General features: G+C 35.1%; 1 protein-coding gene across 1 annotated transcript in view; it reads right to left on the bottom strand.

Annotated features, from left to right (window-relative positions):
• Nucleotides 1–3,008: 3,008 nt before the first annotated feature.
• The window catches only part of LOC142981370 (fatty acid synthase-like), a 55,093-nt gene continuing 42,157 nt past the window's right edge, over nucleotides 3,009–15,944 (bottom strand). Inside the window, exons 27-41 of the mRNA XM_076127240.1 lie at nucleotides 15,794–15,944; nucleotides 15,289–15,460; nucleotides 14,840–14,952; nucleotides 13,152–13,313; nucleotides 12,555–12,683; nucleotides 12,252–12,331; nucleotides 11,829–11,984; nucleotides 10,686–10,937; nucleotides 10,089–10,242; nucleotides 9,499–9,703; nucleotides 8,353–8,503; nucleotides 5,832–6,003; nucleotides 4,763–4,939; nucleotides 4,328–4,430; nucleotides 3,009–4,014 (exon numbers count right to left, since the gene is read on the bottom strand). Of these exons, the coding sequence (XP_075983355.1) occupies nucleotides 3,425–4,014; nucleotides 4,328–4,430; nucleotides 4,763–4,939; nucleotides 5,832–6,003; nucleotides 8,353–8,503; nucleotides 9,499–9,703; nucleotides 10,089–10,242; nucleotides 10,686–10,937; nucleotides 11,829–11,984; nucleotides 12,252–12,331; nucleotides 12,555–12,683; nucleotides 13,152–13,313; nucleotides 14,840–14,952; nucleotides 15,289–15,460; nucleotides 15,794–15,944 (2,767 nt within the window). The 3' untranslated portion in view covers nucleotides 3,009–3,424. The remainder of the gene's footprint in view (nucleotides 4,015–4,327; nucleotides 4,431–4,762; nucleotides 4,940–5,831; nucleotides 6,004–8,352; nucleotides 8,504–9,498; nucleotides 9,704–10,088; nucleotides 10,243–10,685; nucleotides 10,938–11,828; nucleotides 11,985–12,251; nucleotides 12,332–12,554; nucleotides 12,684–13,151; nucleotides 13,314–14,839; nucleotides 14,953–15,288; nucleotides 15,461–15,793) is intronic.

The following is a 15,944-nucleotide window of genomic DNA, read 5'->3' on the forward strand; positions in this document are numbered from 1 at the left end:
GTCAAAAACCATGTTCATATTTTATATTAGTCGGTGGATAGATAAGTTTGTCACGACAATTCTTAGTAAATGGATATGGAACGTAGCGAAATTGCTCTAATTACGTTCTCAATTAAAAATTTCAAACCAAATAAAAATTGTACATTATTCTGCATTTAAGTCGATATGCTTGTAGGGACGATTCTCTTACAATCCCAAGCTTATCGGTTTTGTAGTGTCGTAGCCGAAGTACTACTCGTAGCTCGTAGCTTCTCGTAGCTAGAAGTGTTAGCCTTTATGAGGAACACGCAAACTGTTTCACGTAGAGGTTTTCTCTGGTAAAAAATCTTGTGCCTTTTATCACACCCTTACGTGTAGTTGCTTGAGTTATCTTTTTAAAATGTTTGTGTGTAAAGTGTGTTGTGTAAATGTCTTTTTTAAAAATAACTGTACCTTACAATTCTCTTACCCTCGCACTGAAACCATGCTTAGTCAAGGGCCGCCATCGGTGTTCCCGTTAATATCCTTCACACAAAACGCAGAGACGCTAATTAATTAAGTAGAAAGTAATTAAACGGATACTTAATCAATGGCAAGGTGAGTAAATTAGAATGAATTTGGTGAAGTTTTTAATTATTGGTAAATAACGTTTTGGTATGTGGAAATATTTCATGAATCTGGAGTATGTTATTGAGATAGTAAGTACAAGAAAACATAGTCATCTTTGGATCAATAAATAAAGGTAATATTTAACATAAGTATAATAATACGTTTATTACGTTGCCGCGTTGATTAGAAGTTTTGTCGTTACAGAGAGCGCTACACGGGTGGTTATTCAAGTAGACATGTTAAAAATAAACGATATTTACTGACTTATTGTGTTTAAATGTACGCAAATAAATACAAAAATGTAATAAGGTACTTGTAATCTTTTTGAAATATCATTCTTATGCATGCCTATATTGCCTATATTTAAAAGAGTGCTACGTGAACTCTTTGGTGCATATTGACGGCGGATACAGGGTGTGATAAAAACTGTACGAGTATAAAATAAAATAGAATAAATGAAAATGTAAAGGTGACAAGTCCATGCGGACGGTTTAATGATAAATGATTTCGATTCAGTCTGCGTCGCTATGACAGATTTAAATCAGACAGATTGAGGCCAGGAAACCATTAAAATAGCGGGTTTATTGATGAGGTAATTTAAAACATTTTTTTTACCCATTACTGTCCCACTGCAGGGCAAGGATCTCCTCCCAAACGAGGGGCAAGGGTTAGGCCTTGAGTCCACCGCGCTTGCCAAGTGCTGGTATTATTAAATAACTATGGGTCTTGTTTCATAACCAGAAGAAATATATCTATTATCCATTTTCCGAAGAAATTTCTTTGAAAGATGATTGTCGATCCTACCTGCCTCGAGTGCTTGTGGTAGCTTGAAGATAAATAGAATAACGGAGGTCATTAGCCTTGATAATTGAAAAACAGTAACTAAAATCACCGTTATATACAATTACGATTGAAATTAGGTAAAGTTCTAAATCTCTACTGGAACCTTAGACCTTAAATTTACGCATGTTATTTCCGTTTACGGCACTCGTATAAAAAAAACAGCTATTTGTACCTGTACCAACTCAATTGCAAAGCTTATAGCCTGTATTTTATCTTCCCACAGGGCATAATAATTGAAGAATTGATTTACTTACTTATTTACAATGCTGAAAACTAAACTGCAATACGCAATCCCTGGCGGCGAAATCTAGCGTCGAACTACAAATCCAATAAGTCAGAGATCGGATCCATTTGAATATTTTTAGTACAACTTGTTGCATTCGTTATGGAAATAAAAATGTACTATTCATTTAGTTCGAATAGATTGAGAGTTTTTCAGTTGTTATTCGGTTCTAGTCCATTATTGAACTTTTCACTGCTTTTCCCTTACGGGCTATGTTTTTTTCTTTAAACGAGCTTTTTATTAAAACTTCCCGATGTCTTTGTAGAAAAACAATATTGTATGTTTTAAGACTAAAGCTTACAGCTTTAAACCTTCCACGTTTGTAGGAGAACCTTGCCCAATAGTGGGACAGTAACGGATAAAAGAGCCTCTTTTCTAAGGAATACTAACAACCTTCTTCAATCGCGTTAAGAAAAAAAAGAAATCGAACAATGAGTACTAACTTCCTAATGCAGTGATAACGATGAGAGGCCCAACTTAAGTATTGCACTACTGCACTAACTGCCTAACTAGCACGGTCTCCGTAGCGCAGTGATTAGGGTGGTCACCACGTCACTACCAATGCGTCGGGAGGTCGTGGGTTTGATACTCATACAGGACAATTATTTCAATCTACAGATAGTTCTTTTGGGTCTGGTTGTACTTTGTGTCCGTTGTTTGTATGTTTGTAAAACTCCCCACCGCACAAAAGCAATACATAGTACAGAGTTGTCTTTTTAAAAATGAAATAGAATAGAAGTAGACCATTGTCCAAAAACACTGTAAAACTTGTTTAAAGCTTATTTCGTGGCCCCACGTTCAGTGTCACCGTCAAACCGTGATTTCAATCAGATTACTCGCTTTGATCGGGCGCCAATATTTTATGCCGTTTCGCCCTTTAAATATAGCTTTTGCGATTTAAATCAACGCTACGAACTAAGTATTTGTTACTACTAAACTATTTGCTTCCCACTCGGTTCTAAATGTGACACTATTGCCACTATTTAAAGGTCAAATTATTAAATCATATTTGATAAGCAAGAAGGAATATTTAAGAAAGATATTTTACTCACTCTAGAAAATTTATTCTGTTAAGTAGGATATTTCTTAATTTAATGTGTTATTGAAACTGCTTTATGATAAACTAAAAATAATCTTATATAATTTACTGACAGAAAATTTCTCCGTCCTTGCTCATCGCTCGACCCTCAAGCAACGTGGTTTGCAGTCACGTAAACTACCGCCTAAATCACGGAGGCAGTTCGTATACCTTAGAGGATTATAAGGGTAAAACTAGGTAAAAGAAACAAGCAAATATCATTAAATTAAATATATTACATGTTCCCATGTCCCACCCTCGTTAAACGTCTACAAACAATAAATTATTACTTATAAACAATTGTTCAAATGCCTACCTATAAATAAGATCCCTCGTTTCAAATATTTCCCCTCTGCTTAATCACTTAAGTTACTTATTAAGTTAAGCCTATTTCCCCGATAATTAACCCTTTTAAGGTAAACTTAATGAATATTTGTTTGGTACTGGTGTCTCTATGACAAATCTTAAATAACGCTAAGCATAAGTAATATTAAAACTAAAATACGGCCATTTTTAATATTTTATACAAAACTTACAATAATTTATTATCTAACCCTGTGATCCCTAAGTTTATTTACGATACAATCTTTTTTAAATAAATAAATAATAAGTACAAAAATCGATTAAGCAGTTTAAACTTGGACTTCCCTCTGGTTCTCTACGATGCTGGTGACCACATTTTCGGTAGCTTTGCCCTTCTGTCCTTCGCTTTCAACAAGCACCCTATTGATGATATTGGCACAGTCCTTATTCTCAATGATACTGACGTGGTTACCTTCTAGGTAATGGACAGTAACGTTATTTTCAGCGAACTTGTCAAGACCGTAGTTTTCTTCGATGACTACGTAAGGTGGGTTCTCCTTAGGCCTTAGAAGTATGACAGGGGACTGTAGTTTCTTGAAGGTCTTCGGGTTGAAGTCCAAGATAGTCTTGAGCCTGTCGAAGCTCACTTGAGCGATGGCAGCAATGAATTTGTTGGAGTACTTGCCTTGGACAGGTGATGTCTTAAGTGTGAGTTCAACTCTCTCTTCGTATGATTCGATTTCGTTGAGTTTCTCCATCAGGTTCTTGGAAACTTCGTTGTTCGGTGATACGATGTCGATGGTGTGACACAGCAGGTTGTTTTGCAGTTGGATGTCGTTCTTGAAGCTGATGGTCATCGTGAGGATGGCGTACAGGAAGTCTGGGGCACCGTCCAAACAGAATACTGTTCCCTTGTGGCCTGTTAATGAAGTTATAATTTAGTTTGGGAAAACCAAAAGTTGGGAAGTCTTTGTCTCTGGACAGAAACTTTTTCGTGAAAAGGGTGTTGTTACCTGATACTAAAAACGAGATTAATTTATTATAACCACAACATTTATGAATAAAAAAGGTGTTGCGGAGGTTTTTGAAGAATTTACCGCAAAGTTTGTCAAACTTTAAAGTTAAAATTAATATAAAAACTTTTCAACATAATAAAGTTGTAGCTTCAAACTCAAGACAAAAAAAATTAGGAATACATTTTACGGAATAGAATGGAGGATGTTTCTTCTTACCTTCGCTTTCCAGTCTTGACGCCAGTTCAATGATAGGTAGGGAACCGAAACTGTATCCGAGCAACCAGAATGGAGCTCCTGGAGCCAACCTTGAAATCACCGTCTGAAAATAAAAATATAATTAGTACCTTGCACTTATAAACAATATTTTTTTAAGTAGTACGATTAAAAGTAGAAAAATGCCCCGTGAATTAAATGACAGACAATAAAATAAGCTAGTAAGAATTCTTACGATGAAAGATATATAACTCATTAATAAAATAAACTATTTTAAGCCGTTGCTAGAGTTGATAACAGCTTCGTGTGGATGGAAATAGGGAGGAAAACGTTCTTTAGATGCAAAAATGCCAAAAAGCAGACCCTCAAGCGACTTTTCACTAGAGTTATGTGTCAAGATTCCGTAATTAATATAGGTTTTCCTGGTGAAATGTTTACCTGGTGCAGCCTGCTGACCATCTGGTCGAGGGTCTCTCCCTTGTGCTCGACGCCGAGCTGCAGCACGCACACCTTGATCTTGAGCCGGCGGCACAGCGGCTCCAGCACCGCGGCGCAACCTTCCAGACCCGGCAGCATGAACATCACGCGCTCCATCACGTGGATCGCCTCTTCACCCTGGGGACAAAAGTATGTACTTAGTAAGAAAGCAACATTTCGTACTTGACGCGAACATAATTTTAAAGAAATTTATAATTTGAAAAAATGCTTTATTCGTACAAAGTACGATTGCTTAAGTTAGAAATGGTCGTGTAAATTATCTGTCGGATATTTGACTTTATGATCTATGTTTTTGAACAGACCATTCCCAAACTATATTAAGTATAAATTCTTGTTCTGTGAGTATTTAGACAGCAGCGGACGTAAAGAGCGGTCGGATTTGAAACAACTATCAGTAAAATATCAGATATGTTCCGTTAGAGAATCGTATCCTCCTTTCCTGCGTGTACTCGTATGAAGTTAACTAATTTTATTAAGTTATATAATAAAAAAGAATCTGCGGACGATAATTAACTAATTTATAGGGTGGAACAGAGCTCTTAGCAGTGTCGTTTGAATATTTTCCAACTGCATTGAGTATCCTTTTACTCTAAAAATCTCGACCTAAGTGGAGTGCAGTCCTGATTTAATTTTCCATTAAGAAACTTTATAAAAACTTCGCACAAGCACTCAACAAATTAATTTACCGTCGTTAACTTTTAGAGTTTTAGAAAACTAGATTTTGTCATCAAAAAAAGTCAGAAATTCTATTTGGACTAATTCAATGTTATGTTTAAATTATAATAATAAGAATATTTTCTTTGACACATGTAATAACTGATCAATTGTACTACATTAAATCTATTTTAACTTATTCATAAGAATGAAATGTCAGCGTTTAAAGCGCGTTACTATTCTTTGCGACTGCGTAAATATCTTGGGCTCAAATCCCGAGCTTGACCAAAAAGTTATCATAAACAATCAAAATGAACAAAAAATCCTAAATTTCGTTGTAGAATATTCCACTCACCTCAACTCCATCGCTGACCATGGTAGGCATGTAGATGAGCGGCTCCGAGACCAGGTTCTCGTCACCGAAGTTCCTCATGAGGACCCTGAGGCCGGCAGCTCCCTCTACGTTGGCAGGACGAGACGCGGCTGTCGATGCCGCTGCCTCACGTTGGGCGGTCAACTCTACCAGTCTAGGGCAGAAAAGAGTATTGTTAGAATAATCATCAAGATTTATACCCGGTTTCTGAGGCACATTTAGCGGTAGTTTATCTAATCAAACTGTTTTTTTTATATGAGTTAAAACGGAACTGTACCTCAGAAACCGGGGGTTAATCATATTTACATTACATATTATGTATATTATATTATAGGACATATCAGTTAAGCCGTGATATTGCTTTACGAAGGTAAAGGTTAAAGTGTAATACAACAGCATTTTGCTTCAAACTTTTAGATCCCATCCATGACAGCTCAACCAATAGGATCTAGATTAATTTATCCCAGTAGTAGCAAAATGTAAGCTAGTAGCAATAGCAGTATCTAAGTAGCAGTAAAAAAATAAGTGTCGTAAAATACATTTTAATCGCGAATTAATTCAGTCACGGTATCTATACTAATATTATAAAGCTGAAGAGTTTGTTTGTTTGTTTGTTTGTTTGAACGCGCTAATCTCAGGAACTACTGGTCCGATTTGAAAAATTCTTTCAGTGTTAGATAGCCTATTTATAGAGGAAGGTTATAGGCTATATGTATATCATCACGCTACAACAAATAGAAGCAGAATATCAGTAAAAAATGTTACAAAAACGGGGAACATTTTCATCCATTCTCTCTTATGCGACGCAAGCGAAGTTGCGCGGGTCTGCTAGTACGAGTATATAGGGTCTTAATATTAAATGTGAAAATATGAAGGATTTTAATTTTCCTTATCAATATGCTGATGCCATCGAAGTGTGAACGACACGTGATATCTTATTCCTTTTGCACCATCAACAAACATTCCTTACTTCCTTATTTTCGCTACACGTTATTGTTTGATAAAGACTTATTTGATATTTCTTATGAGTAGAAAAATATGTCTTCATATCTTCGTGAGCCATTGTTAGTCATTGCAAATGACATTCATCGTGTTTGATAATATACCTCGACTTATGATTTAGGAATTTATGAATAAGTATATGTATATATGCACGTATTTATATCGATAAAGATTTGTATTGCGTGCAGTAGAAAAGGATAAGCAAGACATAAGGTCGCAGTTTCGATCCCCGGGTCGGACAAAAAGTGCTAAGTACTGATCTTTTCTAATTTACGTGCCATGTTAATGGCGAAACGTGAGTGTCTTCCTGCACATACACCTCTGCCTAAGCCATCTGATATAACAGTCGTGATATTATGTATGTTTTTAAATAGAAGATCATCATTCATCAAAATTGAATAAAGTTTCATGACATTCAATATTTTTTTACTTGGTCTAAATTGAGTCTGACATTCGGTCAAAGAAGTTCAGCATCTTATTTAGTACTAGCTGACCCGCGCATCTTTGCTTGCGTCACATAAAAGAGAATGGGTCATAATTTTCCCCGTTTTTGTAACATTTTTTATTGCTACTCTGCTCCTATTGGTCGTAGCGTGATGATATATAGCCTACAAAGCTTCCTCGATAGATGGACTATCTAACATTGAATTTTTCAAATCGGACCCGTAGTTCCTGAGATTAGCGCGTTCAAACAAACAAACAAACAAACTCTTCAGCTTTATAATATTAGTATAGATTTTTTGTATTAAATACTAAACTCGAATGGTAAGAAAAAGTAGATCAGTTGTCTAATTTAGTATGAACCCCGTCTGTTAGTGTCAGAGAGTCAAACGAGCTGAAATACTTCGTACAAATGTATGAACAAATGGATATATAATTCGACACATGTTTCTACGCCGCGCCAGACGTACAACCTTTTTTATTCCATTTTTCCATACGTTTTCTGCGACATAGGAATAATGTAGTGCTGAAAATATTGTATTCTTTCGCTAGAGTTCAAACACTATTTGGAAACAAGAATTTAATATTTGTACACTTGATATATGAGCTGGTTTTTCATAAATCGTTATCGTTTGTGTTTCTTTATACCACGTTGAGAGTTATGGCTGCTGTTTTCATATGATATTACGAAGATTATAATATAATAGGTATTGTGCTTGTGTTGGACCGATTTTATATTTTGTTTTTATAAGACTTAGTCAAAGTTTATTGCATTAATTATGGATTCACTTCGATTAATAATATACTGTTTAGTGAGATTTTAGTATGACACTATGTATGGACGTGAGTGAGGCAATGAAAGTTTGTAAAGATCGTACCAAGTGGCGCTCTTTGGTGTCTGCCTACCCCTATGCCGGGAAAAAGGTGTTATATTATGCACGCATGGTTGTATGTATGCACATATGTATATACGTATGTATTATGTACATATGTATGTACGTATGTATGTATTTTTGTGTGTATGTATGTATGTATGATTTAGTAGTGGTCTGATCCTCACCTGGCGAAGGTGAGTGTCCTGATGTCCTGCGCGGTGAGGAAGATCTCGAACTCTCTCTCGAGGGTCTGTTTGATCTCCACGGCCATCATACTGTCCATACCCAACTCGGCGAGAGACACCTGTTGAGATACCGTCTTCAAGTCCTTGATACCTGGTGGAAAAAAACACATTCTTCAGAATAATCTATTCTATTAAAGCTATAGTTACATTAGAGCTTCATTTTTTTCATTTTTGTCAATGATAAGGTGGTCAATATGTCTGTACTATTCCGAGAGGTTGTGGGTTTGATTCTCATAATTATGGAAGACGCAATTATCATTGTGTGATTCACAAATACTTTTCGGTTTATTTAATTTCGAATAAATGATTTGTTTGATAAACAGATTTTCCCGGTATAATAATATTTTTTTCTCTGGACTTTGCCTACCCTATGGAATGGAGGCGTGATTAGTCTTAGTTCTGAAGTTGTCCAAGAAAAAAATATGTTAAACTATTCTGAAGCTCAGGTTATTCAACTAATTCATAGTTACTTAACCAAAATACATTTGGATGGCATCATATGAACGAGAAAGCGAGCCATTAGTGTAGTCATATGTGGCTAATGCAATAATAGATTTGAGTTTAATGCTTATGCTCTATTCATATCGTAATGATTATTCGATGGGGCCGAGGGGATACGAACTATTACACCTAGTTTGCCTTTCAAACTTCGATTACGGATAATTAGGTTTGTTATGATTCGGGAATACCTATGCGTTAGTGAATTGATATGAGCGTAACCCAATAGGTGCATTGTTTATGTTGTATAAACATTATATATGTTCATTGAACAGATAGAACTGTACACATTATTTGATAACACTTTGCAGCGGTTAAAAAACTTTGTCAAACTGTAAAGTGATTTTAAATGCCAAATATATTTTTTGTTCTGATATCATGTTTTCTCATTTAAAAAACTTTGAATAAAAGTATACTGGATACAAGCGGTTGTAACCATAGCACGAATTCGCAGTACCTAGATCCTGAAAGCTATGAAAAAACATATGAAAAATATCGAAATAGAATCAAACCCACGACCCACAAACTATATTTCATTGCCGTGACCATCTTAACTACGTATGACGTACATAAACATCAATATCTTACCCATGATCTGTGCAACAGCATCTACAATGTTGCCACAGCCAGAACCTCCAGCCTTCTTCTCGGCGACGACGATAGAGGACACGATAGCAGCGTCCTGTTTCATGAACTTGTCAAGAGCTGTGAGGCAAGAGGAGATCCTCTGTTGCAGGGTACCTCCGATCTCGAGCTGCACGTCGTCGTCTTGCATGTCTGCTACTAGACCGACCTGTGGAAGGAAATAATATTTATAAGTATACCATTGAAGTATACATGCAAAAAGAGGAAGATAAGCAGAAGTTAACTGAGTTAGAAAAGGTACTTAAATTTATTTAGCACACAGTAAAATTTTGGACATTTCTCATACCAAAAAGGAACTAAATTGAAAAATTCAGTAGCTTAGTTGTATGATACCAACGTAATTCTTCAATTAAACTAAAATTAAACGAAAGAAATTTGACAGACATATAACTATCACAACATGCCAAAATACAAATATCAAATGAAAGTTCTAAAATTCAATATTTGAAACAAGAGTGTTTATAATTTAGTACTACTTAATCGGTACAATATGTAAAACTTTACATATTTTTTAAAGAAAGTTATGTACATACATCACCGATAGCTCCCCATTGTACGGCTAGGGCGGGAAGACCGAGCTGCTTTCTCCATTCGCAGATCCTCTCCATCACGGAGTTGGATAGACCGTAGTTGGTCTGCCCGGCGTTACCGCGACCGCAAGATACGGACGAGAAGATTACAAAGTCCCTGTAGGAGAAATAAATTGTTAAGTTAATATTTTAGGTTTCGCGTAGGTTTTTTTTTAATAATTGTCGATTAATTACTTTAACATTAAATCAGAATCCTTATTTAATTATACCTTTTATTTAACAAGTTTATACGTTTTTAAAGTTATCGTATCAATTCGAATCTGTCACCATTTTCAAAATACAGGTTGCTCATGAGAAAAAACGGCAATAAACGGATGGTTGCTCTCTCTTAATGGACACTACTTGCTTAACTCGTTTTGTAGTCAGTAAAAGGTTGTAATTTTTTCAATGAAAACTAAATTTGTGATAAACTGCCTTTAGTACCTAAATGCTTAGAATTTGAGAATAAATAAAGTTTGTAAATACTCTTTCAAAATAAAAAAGTATCATTCGAAAAAAAATATACTGAAGTTGCATTCTACTAAAAAGAATTGAACTTACTTCAATCCCGGGCACAGTTTCCTGGACAGTTTGTCCAAGTACAAGGTAGCCAAGGCTTTAGGTCCGTACGAGGTCCTGAACGTCTCAGGCGTCTGGTTCTGGAAGATGGAGTCCTTCAACACGACAGCCAGATTGAAGATAGCGTCAACCTTGCCCATGGCATTAGCCATTTTAAGCATGGCCTCGCAACCATCTTCCGTGGTGACGTCATGGGTCGAGATTTGGATGTCAGCACCGTATGATGCCCAAGCCCTGATAGAAGAAATATTAAATTAATTTAGATGAGGTCATGTATTATTGAATAGACCTTTTAAGATCTGTTTATTGAGCTAAAATATTTATTGTTCAAGTTTCCGTGTCAAAATTTATAAGATGCATGTTTTGCATCGTAAACCATAGTCGTTTAATTTTCGATTTTTGTGTAGTAAATATATAGGGATATAAAACAGAGGTAGGGCATTTTTTTACTTAATTCAATTTATTGTAAAAATATCGAAAACACAGGTCTTGCAACGCTTTATTGCTATAATAAATAAAGCATTATTACTTTTTTTGTTTACTTAATTATGATATAGTGTACATTTCTTTAAAAATATAGTTTAATATTTTATCTCAATTAACAGATCTCTAGTTTAAAGTTAACTCTGTGTGTTCACATTTTCACCAAATTACATTAACATAATAGTGAGATTAAAGTGAGTAACACTGTTTACCTACTGTGTTGCATGTTAAAATATAAATTAAATTGTACGAGTGTACTACGAACATTTTAGACTAGCGTGAAAATGTTTTAAGTTGCAGTGGTGTGATAATGACCTGGTTTTTATGAAAATATACTAAAAAGGAATATTAACATAAAGATTATAATAAAGATATGGTTATTGTTAACAAATTCTTATTATTTTTAAACGGTCAAGTTGCTTTTTCGTCACTATATTATTAGTAATGCGGTAGACATAATATTTTTTGTGTGAAGTGTTTTATTATTAGGTACTTGAATATGGTAAAGTAGGTGTTTTAGCTAATTTAATACTTATTTCGCTTCTATTGCTTTTCATTTTGTAACATTATTTCATATTTTTTATTATATTTGTGTGGATTGCTGTATTTTATATTACTCTTACCACTATTTTAGAAACATACCTGAGTCTGGAAGATTGGTATCCGTTGGTGACTCCTCTACGTGAAGTAAGGAGGATCTTGCGTCCTCCTCTCATGATGAGCCAGTCAGCCAGCTCCAGACCGAACCCTCCGAGACCTCCCACCACGATGTACACGTTGTCTTCGTGACACATGTACCTGGGAAATAAATATATATGTTAAGAATTTATAACAACACTTTTGATCCAAAGTTATAAAAATATTATCCATACTAAGTTTGAATGTCTTTTACGACTAACAGCCTAAACACTGGACCGATTTTGAAGAAATTTCGCGCAATTAGAGCTATTTAAAGGAACCAACTAAGGCTACTTATTTTTGACCAAAAAATATTCTAGCATAAGACATATGTTGTGTTTTTATCTGAATAAGAAAGAATAATACTAGTAAAGAATAATATCTTACCTAGGTACAGCGTCAACAGGCATGTTGACAGGCTTGACTGGACGGTTGCTGCGTTCCTCATCACGGATCTTGACGATCACCTGGTAAATTAAATCAATTAAATTAATAGTAAAATATTCAAGTTTCTAACAAACACCAATTTTCAAATTAATTCAAAAACTGGTCCACATGTGTTAGTACCTAATCTGAAATATTTTTTGGTTTTTCTACAATTTCAAGGATTCTTTGAGAAGATACTTAAATAATCCCAGCAAACAACTTTTTAATTACGATAGTTACTCCATAGAAGAATGTATTAATTACCTTTCCGATATGTTTACCGGCAGCCATATAACGGAAAGCGGTCTCCACTTCGTGCTTCTCAAACACGCAGTAAGTCAGAGGACGTACGGCACCAGACTCGATACCACTGAGCAGAAGGTTTTGCAGACGCTGGAAAATAAATATTATTAGATAATTGTATAGATAAGCACGTTATAGTTAATTTGAGGCTTCGTGAAAAACTTGGTAAAAATATCAAGATATAAAAACTGGTGTTTATACGATGACCTACAAGATTATAAGATATTAGGAAGCTCTTAAACTATCGCGTTGCATGTTAAATATATGTATAGTAATGCGTTAATTACAGTATCCTAAGCTATTGTTGCATGTTAAATATATGTATAGTAAAGCGTTAATTACAGTATCCTAAGCTATTGTACAGTAGGAAGCCGTGTAAAAATATTTGTACCTTTAATTAAATTTAGTTGTCATGTCTTATTCATACCTCAAAAATAATATAATTTTCTTTATTCAATAGTTAATCGATAACATTACACTGAAAACATAGTTTGTTAAGTGCTGACTCCAATTAAAGTAAATATACGATTAAAACAGGTAGGCGTAATATCTGCAAACCTTTCTGAAAGCGAAGCTCTGGTCGAAGATGTAGTCCAACATAATGCCGTGGAAGGAGGTCTCCTTCAAGAAGAAGTACATGCCGATGGGCGTGTTGTTGCTGATGTCAAACTTGCCGATCTCGAGGAAACGACCGCGGTACGCCAGGCAACGGACTGAAGCCTAGTGGAAGACACAAATATAGACTTAAATTTTTTAAAGCACCTTAGCTTCAATATTCGTCAAAAATAAATAATTTGATCGTTTAGTTGAAACAATGACATTTATGATAGTAGTTATAATTTTTTTAACTCTATCTCTCGATAAGTAGAACCTACCAAAAGAGCTAGCAATAACCTTAAGGGCAATCCTTTCAATCGACAAATGCTTTTGTAATCTTAAGTGTAAAGACTTAAGAAATTAAAAAATTGCAAATGAACAGAAATAATATATTTTATTTTCTACAAAAAAATATTTTATTCTGTTCCATTGACTGTTAATAGTTTTACGAAAAGATAATGCCATCAAAAACATTCTGTAAAATTTCCAAGTCTCGCCGTAAAAAGTTGTGAGATCGATATAATACCAAGTCGATTAATCTATTTAGTCTCTACTTAAAATACATTCTGTCTTAAGTTATTACGTATGTTATTATCATGCCAATTTAAAAAAAAATACGTTTAAAACAAATAGACCCACTTGGCCATCGCATGATTTGATTATTAGTTTGTATCACACTACACAGCACGAGGAGAAGCTAATGCTCCCGAAATGTTAATGGCGAATTTGTGTTTTCTTGCGATGACCAAGTCGATCTATTTTGTTTTAAACGTATTTTTTTTTAAATTGGCATGATAATAACATACGTAATAACTTAAGACAGAATGTATTTTAAGTAGAGACTAAATAGATTAATCGACTTGGTATTATATCGATCTCACAACTTTTTACGGCGAGACTTGGAAATTTTACAGAATGTTTTTGATGGCATCTCACTTCTTTTTGTAGAGGGAACATAAGTCCAATTTGTATGTAAAGACGTTTTTTTTTTCATAATTCAACATATTTTCCTAAGGTAATGTTGTTCAGTTTCATGGGCTAAACACCCTTACCCACCCTATACCCCCTCCCGTTATGCCTCATATAGTAGATACCTATCTACACCTATTTATTTTATTTTCTACAGTAATAATGATTCATTAACTGCAAATGTAACCTTGTAATCTTATACATTTATATGGGATTACAAAGTTATTGTTGCAGTTGGTGTATTTAGAAAACTGAACCGAAATTAGAAAATATTAAAATTTTCCCATGATTAAGACACTAAACCCTATATGCATTCTAAATTTGAAGCTTCTAAGTCTGCTAGAAGTACCTTAGACTTTTGATGATCGGTGAGTCAGTGAGTCAGTGAATCAGTGAATCAGTGAGTGACAAAATTCAGAAACTTTAACAAGTTGTCATTCTTAAACTACTGGTTCAAATTGACTGAAATTTTAAATATACCGTGTATATACAATGACTGATTACTTGCTGAAAATTCAGGCTTCTTGTTTTATCCACAACGAAATTATAGGGGTGTCAAAAATAGCCCGAATTGCTTCGAGAAAAGGATGGTACGGCCGTGCCGCTTTTTTTTGCTCGACTTGCGGGGGCACTTCCGTGTCCCCAGATATTAAAACGAACTGAAGTATTAGATAGTATACCTGCAGTTTTTCGTCAGACAAGGAGTTGAGCACCATGTCGACACCTCTGCCGTTGGTCTCTCTGCGGATCATGTCCTCGAAGGACGCGTCACGAGAGTTACCGATGTTGCTGTCTGTTAATAACAAACTTAATTAGTAAGCAAATTATCCTAGCAAGATGGATTCAAAAATATTTTGTAAAAAAAGAAAATTTACTTACTTAGTTAAGTTGCAGAATGTGAAAACCTTTTTTTTATTATAAGTACATACATGAATATATTATAACTTTAGCAAAAAACGACTGTCTGTAAAATAAAGTTTAAAAAGCTGCAAAGTACACAATACAATTTATACGTTAAAGGAATAAATATAAAAATCGCTTATATTTATTTCTTTAATGTAAACAGAATTTCCTATTTTGAAGCCGAAAAAATACTGAGTAATATCGAAAAAAGTTTTATTAAGCTTACCTTTAAGTTGAGGGAAGAGCTTCTTGATGAAGGCCCTCTTCTCGGCGGTACCGACGGTGGTGAAGACCTCGCAGCCGTAGTGGAGCGCCACGTTGATGGCGGCCTGACCCACACCACCGGAACCAGCGTGGATGAGGATGGACTCGCCGCGCTGGATCTGACCTACCATCACCTAGAGGAAGAAAAGAATTTTTGATATTAAAGAACAATTTTTACTTCATAGCTTAGACGATTTTGTTGGTGCTTATTTGAATAAAAATGACGTTTTACATAGGTTTAAGACAACAACGCTAAGACCTACGAATTGTCTAAAACCACGCTTACAAACTTATTAAATTAACTTTGCCCTATTTGATACTCGTAACACCCTATCATAATTTTATGTCCATTTAACCATTGTAAAATAACAAGCATGGATAATATTTAAGGTACATACATAATGATTACGAACTCTTCAATTATTCTGAAATATACTCCATTCCTATAACTACTTGTCGTTACTTACCATGGCGTAATAGACAGTTCCGTAGGCCACAGGAACAGTAGCTGCCTCTTCGAAGCTCCATTCATCAGGAATGGCCCACAAGAGAGCGCGGTCTCCTTCAGCCACGTTAGCCATACCCGCGTTACGGATCATACCCATGACACGGGAACCA

The sequence above is a fragment of the Anticarsia gemmatalis genome, chromosome 20 (genome assembly GCF_050436995.1).
Source record: "Anticarsia gemmatalis isolate Benzon Research Colony breed Stoneville strain chromosome 20, ilAntGemm2 primary, whole genome shotgun sequence".
Classification (NCBI taxonomy): Eukaryota; Metazoa; Arthropoda; class Insecta; order Lepidoptera; family Erebidae; genus Anticarsia; species Anticarsia gemmatalis.